Source organism: Mobula hypostoma, chromosome 14 (genome assembly GCF_963921235.1).
Source record: "Mobula hypostoma chromosome 14, sMobHyp1.1, whole genome shotgun sequence".
In the NCBI taxonomy this organism is placed as follows: Eukaryota; Metazoa; Chordata; class Chondrichthyes; order Myliobatiformes; family Myliobatidae; genus Mobula; species Mobula hypostoma.
The window spans coordinates 78,559,505-78,573,573 of record NC_086110.1 but is presented as its reverse complement, the minus strand read 5'-3'; the positions used below and the strand labels follow the sequence as shown (position 1 = coordinate 78,573,573).

The following is a 14,069-nucleotide window of genomic DNA, read 5'->3' as shown; positions in this document are numbered from 1 at the left end:
CTGTAGGGAGAGCTGTCTGTGTACTGGGTAACAGTCGGCACTGGGTGCTGGGGATTTTTCTGTTTACATGAGGCACGAGTGACAGTGACTGCTCCCACATCCCCCACCCGCAGCATATGCAAATGGACAAGACTGTAGTTTGAGGTCCAGTGACTGGTTCATGCTGTTGGTGAGTCTGGAGTTCAGATCTTCATCCATGGTCCTCATTCGTCACTGGGCACCATGGTAAGTGCAGTGGTTAGTGCAGGTGCTATAAGAGGTCGAGTCATTTGAGTTTGTAGTTCAATTCCTGCATCCTCCGTGAGAAAGTTCGTATGTACTTGTGTGTCTAACCATTTCCTCCGAGTGGTCCAGTTTCCTCCCACGGTCCGCAGACATACCGGTTAGTAGGTTGATGGGTCATTGTAAATTGTCCTGTGATTTGGTTAAGGTCAAATCGGTGAGTTGCAGGCTGGTGCGGCTCAGTGGGTTGGAAGTGCCTGTTCCATACCGTATCCCTGCATAAATAAATAAACTTTGAATGAATGAAACCCCAAATTAGGAACTGTTCCTGAAGAATCAGTCAATAAATTAAATAGTTAATGAAACACAGAAAAGTTAAATCACTACGGCCATTTCCCACTCCGTCACAGGAGCAAGTCTCACCTCCATGATACCTGTCAAAAATTCTCGCTGCCTTAGTAAAGCAGCCAATGTACTCAAAAACCCCCTTCTCCACTCGGCCAAAGAGCATGCACCAGCACCTGTTCCACACTGTAACTCGAATCAAACAAGCGATCAGCGAGTTCTGGGTCAGTACTAAAAATGAAAGCCGGACGGTTGATTGGAAATCCAGAAGTCAGACCTGATGGTTGGAGACCCGGGTTTGTAAGTCACAAATCTTTGCGAGATTTTGAGTGAGTGAGTGAGTGAGTGTGTGTGTGTGTGTGTGTGTGTGTGTGTGTGTGTGTGTGTGTGTGTCTGTGTGTGTGTGTGAGTGAGGAACAGGGTTTGTTCTACCGGGGAAGGATGGTGTGTGAGTGAGGAACAGGGTTTGTTCTACTGGGGAAGGATGGTGTGTGAGTGAGGAACAGGGTTTGTTCTACCGGGGAAGGATGGTGTGTGAGTGAGGAACAGGGTTTGTTCTACTGGGGAAGGATGGTGTGTGAGTGAGTGAGGAACAGGGTTTGTTCTACCGGGGAAGGATGGTGTGTGAGTGAGGAACAGGGTTTGTTCTACTGGGGAAGGATGGTGTGTGAGTGAGTGAGGAACAGGGTTTGTTCTACTGGGGAAGGATGGTGTGTGAGTGAGTGAGGAACAGGGTTTGTTCTACTGGGGAAGGATGGTGTGTGAGTGAGGAACAGGGTTTGTTCTACTGGGGAAGGATGGTGTGTGAGTGAGTGAGGAACAGGGTTTGTTCTACTGGGGAAGGATGGTGTGTGAGTGAGGAACAGGGTTTGTTCTACTGGGGAAGGATGGTGTGTGAGTGAGTGAGGAACAGGGTTTGTTCTACTGGGGAAGGATGGTGTGTGAGTGAGTGAGGAACAGGGTTTGTTCTACTGGGGAAGGATGGTGTGTGAGTGAGGAACAGGGTTTGTTCTACTGGGGAAGGATGGTGTGTGAGTGAGTGAGGAACAGGGTTTGTTCTACTGGGGAAGGATGGTGTGTGAGTGAGGAGGACAGGGTTTGTTCTACTGGGGAAGGATGGTGTGTGAGTGAGGAACAGGGTTTGTTCTACTGGGGAAGGATGGTGTGTGAGTGAGGAACAGGGTTTGTTCTACTGGGGAAGGATGGTGTGTGAGTGAGGAACAGGGTTTGTTCTACTGGGGAAGGATGGTGTGTGAGTGAGGAACAGGGTTTGTTCTACTGGGGAAGGATGGTGTGTGAGTGAGGAACAGGGTTTGTTCTACTGGGGAAGGATGGTGTGTGAGTGAGGAACAGGGTTTGTTCTACTGGGGAAGGATGGTGTGTGAGTGAGGAACAGGGTTTGTTCTACTGGGGAAGGATGGTGTGTGAGTGAGTGAGGAACAGGGTTTGTTCTACTGGGGAAGGATGGTGTGTGAGTGAGTGAAACAGGGTTTGTTCTACTGGGGAAGGATGGTGTGTGAGTGAGGAACAGGGTTTGTTCTACTGGGGAAGGATGGTGTGTGAGTGAGTGAGGAACAGGGTTTGTTCTACTGGGGAAGGATGGTGTGTGAGTGAGTGAGGAACAGGGTTTGTTCTACTGGGGAAGGATGGTGTGTGAGTGAGTGAGGAACAGGGTTTGTTCTACTGGGGAAGGATGGTGTGTGAGTGAGTGAGGAACAGGGTTTGTTCTACTGGGGAAGGATGGTGTGTGAGTGAGTGAGGAACAGGGTTTGTTCTACTGGGGAAGGATGGTGTGTGAGTGAGGAACAGGGTTTGTTCTACTGGGGAAGGATGGTGTGTGAGTGAGGAACAGGGTTTGTTCTACTGGGGAAGGATGGTGTGTGAGTGAGTGAGGAACAGGGTTTGTTCTACCGGGGAAGGATGGTGTGTGAGTGAGTGAGGAACAGGGTTTGTTCTACTGGGGAAGGATGGTGTGTGAGTGAGGAACAGGGTTCTACTGGGGAAGGATGGTGTGTGAGTGAGTGAGGAACAGGGTTTGTTCTACTGGGGAAGGATGGTGTGTGCGTGAGGAACAGGGTTTGTTCTACCGGGGAAGGATGGTGTGTGCGTGAGGAACAGGGTTTGTTCTACTGGGGAAGGATGGTGTGTGAGTGAGGAACAGGGTTTGTTCTACTGGGGAAGGATGGTGTGTGAGTGAGGAACAGGGTTTGTTCTACTGGGGAAGGATGGTTTGTGAGTGAGGAACAGGGTTTGTTCTACTGGGGAAGGATGGTGTGTGAGTGAGGAACAGGGTTTGTTCTACTGGGGAAGGATGGTGTGTGAGTGAGGAACAGGGTTTGTTCTACTGGGGAAGGATGGTGTGTGAGTGAGTGAGGAACAGGGTTTGTTCTACTGGGGAAGGATGGTGTGTGAGTGAGGAACAGGGTTTGTTCTACTGGGGAAGGATGGTGTGTGAGTGAGGAACAGGGTTTGTTCTACTGGGGAAGGATGGTGTGTGAGTGAGGAACAGGGTTTGTTCTACTGGGGAAGGATGGTGTGTGAGTGAGGAACAGGGTTTGTTCTACTGGGGAAGGATGGTGTGTGAGTGAGGAACAGGGTTTGTTCTACTGGGGAAGGATGGTGTGTGAGTGAGGAACAGGGTTTGTTCTACTGGGGAAGGATGGTGTGTGAGTGAGGAACAGGGTTTGTTCTACTGGGGAAGGATGGTGTGTGAGTGAGGAACAGGGTTTGTTCTACTGGGGAAGGATGGTGTGTGAGTGAGGAACAGGGTTTGTTCTACTGGGGAAGGATGGTGTGTGAGTGAGGAACAGGGTTTGTTCTACTGGGGAAGGATGGTGTGTGAGTGAGTGAAACAGGGTTTGTTCTACTGGGGAAGGATGGTGTGTGAGTGAGGAACAGGGTTTGTTCTACTGGGGAAGGATGGTGTGTGAGTGAGGAACAGGGTTTGTTCTACTGGGGAAGGATGGTGTGTGAGTGAGGAACAGGGTTTGTTCTACTGGGGAAGGATGGTGTGTGAGTGAGGAACAGGGTTTGTTCTACTGGGGAAGGATGGTGTGTGAGTGAGGAACAGGGTTTGTTCTACTGGGGAAGGATGGTGTGTGAGTGAGGAACAGGGTTTGTTCTACTGGGGAAGGATGGTGTGTGAGTGAGGAACAGGGTTTGTTCTACTGGGGAAGGATGGTGTGTGAGTGAGGAACAGGGTTTGTTCTACTGGGGAAGGATGGTGTGTGAGTGAGGAACAGGGTTTGTTCTACTGGGGAAGGATGGTGTGTGAGTGAGGAACAGGGTTTGTTCTACTGGGGAAGGATGGTGTGTGAGTGAGGAACAGGGTTTGTTCTACTGGGGAAGGATGGTGTGTGAGTGAGGAACAGGGTTTGTTCTACTGGGGAAGGATGGTGTGTGAGTGAGGAACAGGGTTTGTTCTACTGGGGAAGGATGGTGTGTGAGTGAGGAACAGGGTTTGTTCTACTGGGGAAGGATGGTGTGTGAGTGAGGAACAGGGTTTGTTCTACTGGGGAAGGATGGTGTGTGAGTGAGGAACAGGGTTTGTTCTACTGGGGAAGGATGGTGTGTGAGTGAGGAACAGGGTTTGTTCTACTGGGGAAGGATGGTGTGTGAGTGAGGAACAGGGTTTGTTCTACTGGGGAAGGATGGTGTGTGAGTGAGTGAGGAACAGGGTTTGTTCTACTGGGGAAGGATGGTGTGTGAGTGAGGAACAGGGTTTGTTCTACTGGGGAAGGATGGTGTGTGAGTGAGGAACAGGGTTTGTTCTACTGGGGAAGGATGGTGTGTGAGTGAGGAACAGGGTTTGTTCTACTGGGGAAGGATGGTGTGTGAGTGAGGAACAGGGTTTGTTCTACTGGGGAAGGATGGTGTGTGAGTGAGGAACAGGGTTTGTTCTACTGGGGAAGGATGGTGTGTGAGTGAGTGAACAGGGTTTGTTCTACTGGGGAAGGATGGTGTGTGAGTGAGGAACAGGGTTTGTTCTACTGGGGAAGGATGGTGTGTGAGTGAGGAACAGGGTTTGTTCTACTGGGGAAGGATGGTGTGTGAGTGAGTGAGGAACAGGGTTTGTTCTACTGGGGAAGGATGGTGTGTGAGTGAGGAACAGGGTTTGTTCTACTGGGGAAGGATGGTGTGTGAGTGAGTGAGGAACAGGGTTTGTTCTACTGGGGAAGGATGGTGTGTGAGTGAGGAACAGGGTTTGTTCTACTGGGGAAGGATGGTGTGTGAGTGAGTGAGGACAGGGTTTGTTCTACTGGGGAAGGATGGTGTGTGAGTGAGGAACAGGGTTTGTTCTACTGGGGAAGGATGGTGTGTGAGTGAGTGAGGAACAGGGTTTGTTCTACTGGGGAAGGATGGTGTGTGAGTGAGGAACAGGGTTTGTTCTACTGGGGAAGGATGGTGTGTGAGTGAGGAGGACAGGGTTTGTTCTACTGGGGAAGGATGGTGTGTGAGTGAGGAACAGGGTTTGTTCTACTGGGGAAGGATGGTGTGTGAGTGAGTGAGGAACAGGGTTTGTTCTACTGGGGAAGGATGGTGTGTGAGTGAGGAACAGGGTTTGTTCTACTGGGGAAGGATGGTGTGTGAGTGAGGAACAGGGTTTGTTCTACTGGGGAAGGATGGTGTGTGAGTGAGTGAGGAACAGGGTTTGTTCTACTGGGGAAGGATGGTGTGTGAGTGAGGAACAGGGTTCTACTGGGGAAGGATGGTGAGTGAGTGAGGAACAGGGTTTGTTCTACTGGGGAAGGATGGTGTGTGAGTGAGGAACAGGGTTTGTTCTACTGGGGAAGGATGGTGTGTGAGTGAGGAACAGGGTTTGTTCTACTGGGGAAGGATGGTGTGTGAGTGAGTGAGGAACAGGGTTTGTTCTACTGGGGAAGGATGGTGTGTGAGTGAGGAACAGGGTTTGTTCTACTGGGGAAGGATGGTGTGTGAGTGAGTGAGGAACAGGGTTTGTTCTACTGGGGAAGGATGGTGTGTGAGTGAGGAACAGGGTTTGTTCTACTGGGGAAGGATGGTGTGTGAGTGAGGAACAGGGTTTGTTCTACTGGGGAAGGATGGTGTGTGAGTGAGGAACAGGGTTTGTTCTACTGGGGAAGGATGGTGTGTGAGTGAGTGAGGAACAGGGTTTGTTCTACTGGGGAAGGATGGTGTGTGAGTGAGGAACAGGGTTTGTTCTACTGGGGAAGGATGGTGTGTGAGTGAGTGAGGAACAGGGTTTGTTCTACTGGGGAAGGATGGTGTGTGAGTGAGGAACAGGGTTTGTTCTACTGGGGAAGGATGGTGTGTGAGTGAGTGAGGAACAGGGTTTGTTCTACTGGGGAAGGATGGTGTGTGAGTGAGGAACAGGGTTTGTTCTACTGGGGAAGGATGGTGTGTGAGTGAGTGAGGAACAGGGTTTGTTCTACTGGGGAAGGATGGTGTGTGAGTGAGGAACAGGGTTTGTTCTACTGGGGAAGGATGGTGTGTGAGTGAGTGAGGAACAGGGTTTGTTCTACTGGGGAAGTATGGTGTGTGAGTGAGGAACAGGGTTTGTTCTACTGGGGAAGGATGGTGTGTGAGTGAGTGTGGAACAGGGTTCTACTGGGGAAGGATAGTGTGCTGGTGAAGGGAGGAACAGGGTTTGTTCTACCGGGGAAGGATGGTGTGTGAGTGAGTGAGGAACAGGGTTTGTTCTACTGGGGACGGATGGTGTGTGTGAGGAACAGGGTTTGTTCTACTGGGGAAGGATGGTGTGTGAGTGAGTGAGGAACAGGGTTTGTTCTACTGGGGAAGGATGGTGTGTGAGTGAGGAACAGGGTTTGTTCTACTGGGGAAGGATGGTGTGTGAGTGAGTGAGGAACAGGGTTTGTTCTACTGGGGAAGGATGGTGTGTGAGTGAGGAACAGGGTTTGTTCTACTGGGGAAGGATGGTGTGTGAGTGAGTGAGGAACAGGGTTTGTTCTACTGGGGAAGGATGGTGTGTGAGTGAGGAACAGGGTTTGTTCTACTGGGGAAGGATGGTGTGTGAGTGAGGAACAGGGTTTGTTCTACTGGGGAAGGATGGTGTGTGAGTGAGGAACAGGGTTTGTTCTACTGGGGAAGGATGGTGTGTGAGTGAGGAACAGGGTTTGTTCTACTGGGGAAGGATGGTGTGTGAGTGAGTGAGGGGAAGGATGGTGTGTGAGTGAGGAACAGGGTTTGTTCTACTGGGGAAGGATGGTGTGTGAGTGAGGAACAGGGTTTGTTCTACTGGGGAAGGATGGTGTGTGAGTGAGGAACAGGGTTTGTTCTACTGGGGAAGGATGGTGTGTGAGTGAGTGAGGAACAGGGTTTGTTCTACTGGGGAAGGATGGTGTGTGAGTGAGTGAGGAACAGGGTTTGTTCTACTGGGGAAGGATGGTGTGTGAGTGAGTGAGGAACAGGGTTTGTTCTACTGGGGAAGGATGGTGTGTGAGTGAGGAACAGGGTTTGTTCTACTGGGGAAGGATGGTGTGTGAGTGAGGAGGAACAGGGTTTGTTCTACTGGGGAAGGATGGTGTGTGAGTGAGTGAGGAACAGGGTTTGTTCTACTGGGGAAGGATGGTGTGTGAGTGAGGAACAGGGTTTGTTCTACTGGGGAAGGATGGTGTGTGAGTGAGTGAGGAACAGGGTTTGTTCTACTGGGGAAGGATGGTGTGTGAGTGAGGAACAGGGTTTGTTCTACTGGGGAAGGATGGTGTGTGAGTGAGGAACAGGGTTTGTTCTACTGGGGAAGGATGGTGTGTGAGTGAGTGAGGAACAGGGTTTGTTCTACTGGGGAAGGATGGTGTGTGAGTGAGTGAGGAACAGGGTTTGTTCTACTGGGGAAGGATGGTGTGTGAGTGAGGAACAGGGTTTGTTCTACTGGGGAAGGATGGTGTGTGAGTGAGGAACAGGGTTTGTTCTACTGGGGAAGGATGGTGTGTGAGTGAGGAACAGGGTTTGTTCTACTGGGGAAGGATGGTGTGTGAGTGAGTGAGGAACAGGGTTTGTTCTACTGGGGAAGGATGGTGTGTGAGTGAGTGAGGAACAGGGTTTGTTCTACTGGGGAAGGATGGTGTGTGAGTGAGGAACAGGGTTTGTTCTACTGGGGAAGGATGGTGTGTGAGTGAGGAACAGGGTTTGTTCTACTGGGGAAGGATGGTGTGTGAGTGAGGAACAGGGTTTGTTCTACTGGGGAAGGATGGTGTGTGAGTGAGTGAGGAACAGGGTTTGTTCTACTGGGGAAGGATGGTGTGTGAGTGAGGAACAGGGTTTGTTCTACTGGGGAAGGATGGTGTGTGAGTGAGGAACAGGGTTTGTTCTACTGGGGAAGGATGGTGTGTGAGTGAGGAACAGGGTTTGTTCTACTGGGGAAGGATGGTGTGTGAGTGAGGAACAGGGTTTGTTCTACTGGGGAAGGATGGTGTGTGAGTGAGGAACAGGGTTTGTTCTACTGGGGAAGGATGGTGTGTGAGTGAGGAACAGGGTTTGTTCTACTGGGGAAGGATGGTGTGTGAGTGAGGAACAGGGTTTGTTCTACTGGGGAAGGATGGTGTGTGAGTGAGGAACAGGGTTTGTTCTACTGGGGAAGGATGGTGTGTGAGTGAGGAACAGGGTTTGTTCTACTGGGGAAGGATGGTGTGTGAGTGAGGAACAGGGTTTGTTCTACTGGGGAAGGATGGTGTGTGAGTGAGGAACAGGGTTTGTTCTACTGGGGAAGGATGGTGTGTGAGTGAGGAACAGGGTTTGTTCTACTGGGGAAGGATGGTGTGTGAGTGAGGAACAGGGTTTGTTCTACTGGGGAAGGATGGTGTGTGAGTGAGGAACAGGGTTTGTTCTACTGGGGAAGGATGGTGTGTGAGTGAGGAACAGGGTTTGTTCTACTGGGGAAGGATGGTGTGTGAGTGAGGAACAGGGTTTGTTCTACTGGGGAAGGATGGTGTGTGAGTGAGTGAGGAACAGGGTTTGTTCTACTGGGGAAGGATGGTGTGTGAGTGAGGAACAGGGTTTGTTCTACTGGGGAAGGATGGTGTGTGAGTGAGGAACAGGGTTTGTTCTACTGGGGAAGGATGGTGTGTGAGTGAGGAACAGGGTTTGTTCTACTGGGGAAGGATGGTGTGTGAGTGAGGAACAGGGTTTGTTCTACTGGGGAAGGATGGTGTGTGAGTGAGGAACAGGGTTTGTTCTACTGGGGAAGGATGGTGTGTGAGTGAGGAACAGGGTTTGTTCTACTGGGGAAGGATGGTGTGTGAGTGAGGAACAGGGTTTGTTCTACTGGGGAAGGATGGTGTGTGAGTGAGGAACAGGGTTTGTTCTACTGGGGAAGGATGGTGTGTGAGTGAGGAACAGGGTTTGTTCTACTGGGGAAGGATGGTGTGTGAGTGAGTGAGGAACAGGGTTTGTTCTACTGGGGAAGGATGGTGTGTGAGTGAGGAACAGGGTTTGTTCTACTGGGGAAGGATGGTGTGTGAGTGAGGAACAGGGTTTGTTCTACTGGGGAAGGATGGTGTGTGAGTGAGGAACAGGGTTTGTTCTACTGGGGAAGGATGGTGTGTGAGTGAGGAACAGGGTTTGTTCTACTGGGGAAGGATGGTGTGTGAGTGAGGAACAGGGTTTGTTCTACTGGGGAAGGATGGTGTGTGAGTGAGGAACAGGGTTTGTTCTACTGGGGAAGGATGGTGTGTGAGTGAGGAACAGGGTTTGTTCTACTGGGGAAGGATGGTGTGTGAGTGAGGAACAGGGTTTGTTCTACTGGGGAAGGATGGTGTGTGAGTGAGGAACAGGGTTTGTTCTACTGGGGAAGGATGGTGTGTGAGTGAGGAACAGGGTTTGTTCTACTGGGGAAGGATGGTGTGTGAGTGAGGAACAGGGTTTGTTCTACTGGGGAAGATGGTGTGTGAGTGAGGAACAGGGTTTGTTCTACTGGGGAAGGATGGTGTGTGAGTGAGGAACAGGGTTTGTTCTACTGGGGAAGGATGGTGTGTGAGTGAGGAACAGGGTTTGTTCTACTGGGGAAGGATGGTGTGTGAGTGAGGAACAGGGTTTGTTCTACTGGGGAAGGATGGTGTGTGAGTGAGGAACAGGGTTTGTTCTACTGGGGAAGGATGGTGTGTGAGTGAGGAACAGGGTTTGTTCTACTGGGGAAGGATGGTGTGTGAGTGAGGAACAGGGTTTGTTCTACTGGGGAAGGATGTGTGTGAGTGAGGAACAGGGTTTGTTCTACTGGGGAAGGATGGTGTGTGAGTGAGGAACAGGGTTTGTTCTACTGGGGAAGGATGGTGTGTGAGTGAGGAACAGGGTTTGTTCTGTGAAGGGTTTGTTCTACTGGGGAAGGATGGTGTGTGAGTGAGGAACAGGGTTTGTTCTACTGGGGAAGGATGGTGTGTGAGTGAGGAACAGGGTTTGTTCTACTGGGGAAGGATGGTGTGTGAGTGAGGAACAGGGTTTGTTCTACTGGGGAAGGATGGTGTGTGAGTGAGGAACAGGGTTTGTTCTACTGGGGAAGGATGGTGTGTGAGTGAGGAACAGGGTTTGTTCTACTGGGGAAGGATGGTGTGTGAGTGAGGAACAGGGTTTGTTCTACTGGGGAAGGATGGTGTGTGAGTGAGGAACAGGGTTTGTTCTACTGGGGAAGGATGGTGTGTGAGTGAGGAACAGGGTTTGTTCTACTGGGGAAGGATGGTGTGTGAGTGAGGAACAGGGTTTGTTCTACTGGGGAAGGATGGTGTGTGAGTGAGGAACAGGGTTTGTTCTACTGGGGAAGGATGGTGTGTGAGTGAGGAACAGGGTTTGTTCTACTGGGGAAGGATGGTGTGTGAGTGAGGAACAGGGTTTGTTCTACTGGGGAAGGATGGTGTGTGAGTGAGGAACAGGGTTTGTTCTACTGGGGAAGGATGGTGTGTGAGTGAGTGAGGAACAGGGTTTGTTCTACTGGGGAAGGATGGTGTGTGAGTGAGGAACAGGGTTTGTTCTACTGGGGAAGGATGGTGTGTGAGTGAGGAACAGGGTTTGTTCTACTGGGGAAGGATGGTGTGTGAGTGAGGAACAGGGTTTGTTCTACTGGGGAAGGATGGTGTGTGAGTGAGTGAGGAACAGGGTTTGTTCTACTGGGGAAGGATGGTGTGTGAGTGAGGAACAGGGTTTGTTCTACCGGGGAAGGATGGTGAGTGAGTGAGGAACAGGGTTTGTTCTACCGGGGAAGGATGGTGTGTGAGTGAGTGAGGAACAGGGTTTGTTCTACTGGGGAAGGATGGTGAGTGAGTGAGGAACAGGGTTTGTTCTACTGGGGAAGGATGGTGTGTGAGTGAGGAACAGGGTTTGTTCTACTGGGGAAGGATGGTGTGTGAGTGAGTGAGGAACAGGGTTTGTTCTACTGGGGAAGGATGGTGTGTGAGTGAGTGAGGAACAGGGTTTGTTCTACTGGGGAAGGATGGTGTGTGAGTGAGGAACAGGGTTTGTTCTACTGGGGAAGGATGGTGTGTGAGTGAGTGAGGAACAGGGTTTGTTCTACCGGGGAAGGATGGTGAGTGAGTGAGTGAGGAACAGGGTTTGTTCTACTGGGGAAGGATGGTGAGTGAGTGAGTGAGGAACAGGGTTTGTTCTACTGGGGAAGGATGGTGTGTGAGTGAGGAACAGGGTTTGTTCTAATGGGGAAGGATGGTGTGTGAGTGAGTGAGGAACAGGGTTTGTTCTACTGGGGAAGGATGGTGTGTGAGTGAGGAACAGGGTTTGTTCTACCGGGGAAGGATGGTGTGTGAGTGAGTGAGGAACAGGGTTTGTTCTACTGGGGAAGGATGGTGAGTGAGTGAGGAACAGGGTTTGTTCTACTGGGGAAGGATGGTGTGTGAGTGAGGAACAGGGTTTGTTCTACTGGGGAAGGATGGTGTGTGAGTGAGTGAGGAACAGGGTTTGTTCTACTGGGGAAGGATGGTGTGTGAGTGAGTGAGGAACAGGGTTTGTTCTACTGGGGAAGGATGGTGTGTGAGTGAGGAACAGGGTTTGTTCTACTGGGGAAGGATGGTGTGTGAGTGAGTGAGGAACAGGGTTTGTTCTACCGGGGAAGGATGGTGAGTGAGTGAGTGAGGAACAGGGTTTGTTCTACTGGGGAAGGATGGTGTGTGAGTGAGGAACAGGGTTTGTTCTAATGGGGAAGGATGGTGTGTGAGTGAGTGAGGAACAGGGTTTGTTCTACTGGGGAAGGATGGTGTGTGAGTGAGGAACAGGGTTTGTTCTACTGGGGAAGGATGGTGTGTGAGTGAGTGAGGAACAGGGTTTGTTCTACTGGGGAAGGATGGTGTGTGAGTGAGGAACAGCGTTTGTTCTACTGGGGAAGGATAGTGTGCTGGTGAAGGGAGGAACAGGGTTTGTTCTGCTGTTATGACTGTTGTTTGTTGTGTTCTGTGAACGTCGTGGGCATGCTGTGTTAGTGCTGGAATGTGTGATGCGTGCCTCAGTGCAGATGTGACAGTTAAATGGCTCTGTATCTGAATGTCTCCCACTCTCTGCAGGCTCTGGGTCTGAAGGATGGAGATGTCATTGTGAGGGTGGCAGGAACAGACTGTAAGTGGAGCTCGGTGAGCAAGGTGCTGGAGATGCTGAGGGGAATGCCTGATGATGGACTGGACATCGAGGTGGTCAGTCCCCAGGTGCTGGAGCCCGCACAGATGGTGAGTCCGTGTGGCTGGGGTAGGTGGGTGCTGGCTCCAATCCCCTGAGGCAGGCCACAGAAACAGGAGACTAGAAATCCAGCTGGGATTTGCCAGTCAGACCCTGCCCCGGAAAAGTTGATTGACAGGGGCAAGGGGCTAGGTGATCGCTGGTACTTCCAAAGGCTGGCTTACTCTTTGTGTAAGAGTTGAGGTTCTGGGGTTGGGGGGCATCCTCATGGGTGGCACAAGAAAACAGTTTGGCCTGGTTTACCCTTCACTGGGCCAATGGCACAATTAATGCCGCTCAGTCCCTTCCTCCCATTGATCTAGCCTAACGCAGAGCACTACAGCACAGGAACAATATTGTGCCGAACCAATCAAATGGCTAACTAAACTCATCCCCTCTGCCTACATATTGTCAATGTTTTCCCTCCCCTTCCCTCTTCTTTTATTCCCCACTCTGGCCTCTTCCCTCTTCCTCACACCTGCCTATCACCGCCCCCTGGTGCCCCTTCTCCTTCCCTTTCTCCCATCATCGATTCTCCTCTCCTATCAGATACCTTTCCCACCACCTGGCTTCACCTATCACCATAGCTTGTACTCCTTCCCCTCCTCCTACCTTATTATTCTGGTGCCTCCTTTCCAGCCCAAGTGAAGCCTGAAAGATCAACTGTTTATTCGTTTCCATTCATGCTGCCTGAGCTGCTGTGTTCCTCCACCATTCTGTATGTGTTGTCCATATCCCTTCCATTTTCCTTACATTCATGTGTCTATCTAAACTTCTGTGAAAAGTCCCTAAATATATCTGCTTTACCACCATCCCAGTCAGTCCATTCCAGGCAACCGTCACTCTGTCTGGGAAACAAACTTGCCCCTCACATCTCCTTTGAAATTACCCCTCTCTACTTAAATGCATGCCCTCTGGTATTAGACATTTCAACCCTGGGAATACGCTACCATCATCATCTGCAGTGACCTGTGCCCTTGGAGCACTGTTTCCTCTAAACTGCATGGGTGAGCGGCCGCGCAGTAACTGAAATGCTCCCACGCACGTAGCCTTGGTGTCGTGCAGCTGGAATTTTCTTTTCTATGATGTTTTATTAAAGTGCTCTGCAGTTTTCAAGCTGTGTAAAATTTTCCTGCTGAGGGCAATGGTTGGTCTGCACAGCTGCTTAAAATGAAATGAGAGGGAACCATGTCCTCGAGGCCTGATCTCAATGGGGGAGGGTACTGAGTATCAGATGGTGGATCTGTGGACAGGGGTGGAGCAGACAGTGCCCTGTGTAGGTGTGCTCCCTTTACACAAGATCAGGTAAGCCTCAGCAAACATTTTCCTCACAGTGAGGAGCTTCCCACTTGCTCTCTGCACCTAACTGCAGATTTCAGCAAATATCCCAACCCCTTTCCTGCCGAGATCCAGCAGGAACTATAGTACGGACCAGCACTGAGTTACTAAATTATATTCAAGACTTTTGTAAAGAACATAAGAAATAGGAGCAGGAGTAGGCGATCCGGCCCATTGAGCCTGCCCCGCCATTCAATAAGATAAACACAAAATAATCTGCAGATGCTGGGATCAAAGCAACACTCACAACACGCTGGAGGAACTCAGCAGGTCGGGCAGCATCCGTGGAAACGATGAGTCAACGTTTCCACTGATGCTGCCCGACCTGCTGAGTTCCTCCAGCGTGCCCTGAGTGTTTCATTCAATAAGATCATGGCTGATCTGTCCGTAAACTCAGCTCCACCTACCTGCCTTTTCCCCATAATCCTTAATTCCCCAAATATGTAAAAACCTATCTAACTGTTTCTTAAATATATTTAGTGAAGGAGCCTCAACTGCTTCCCAGGGCAGAGAATTCCACAGAT

General features: G+C 50.7%; 1 protein-coding gene across 1 annotated transcript in view; it reads left to right on the top strand.

Moving 5' to 3' along the window:
• Positions 1–14,069, top strand: part of LOC134356367 (rhophilin-2-like) — a 51,208-nt gene that overhangs the window by 29,225 nt on the left and 7,914 nt on the right. Inside the window, exon 9 of the mRNA XM_063067281.1 lies at positions 12,060–12,218. Coding sequence (XP_062923351.1) covers positions 12,060–12,218 — 159 coding nt within the window. The remainder of the gene's footprint in view (positions 1–12,059; positions 12,219–14,069) is intronic.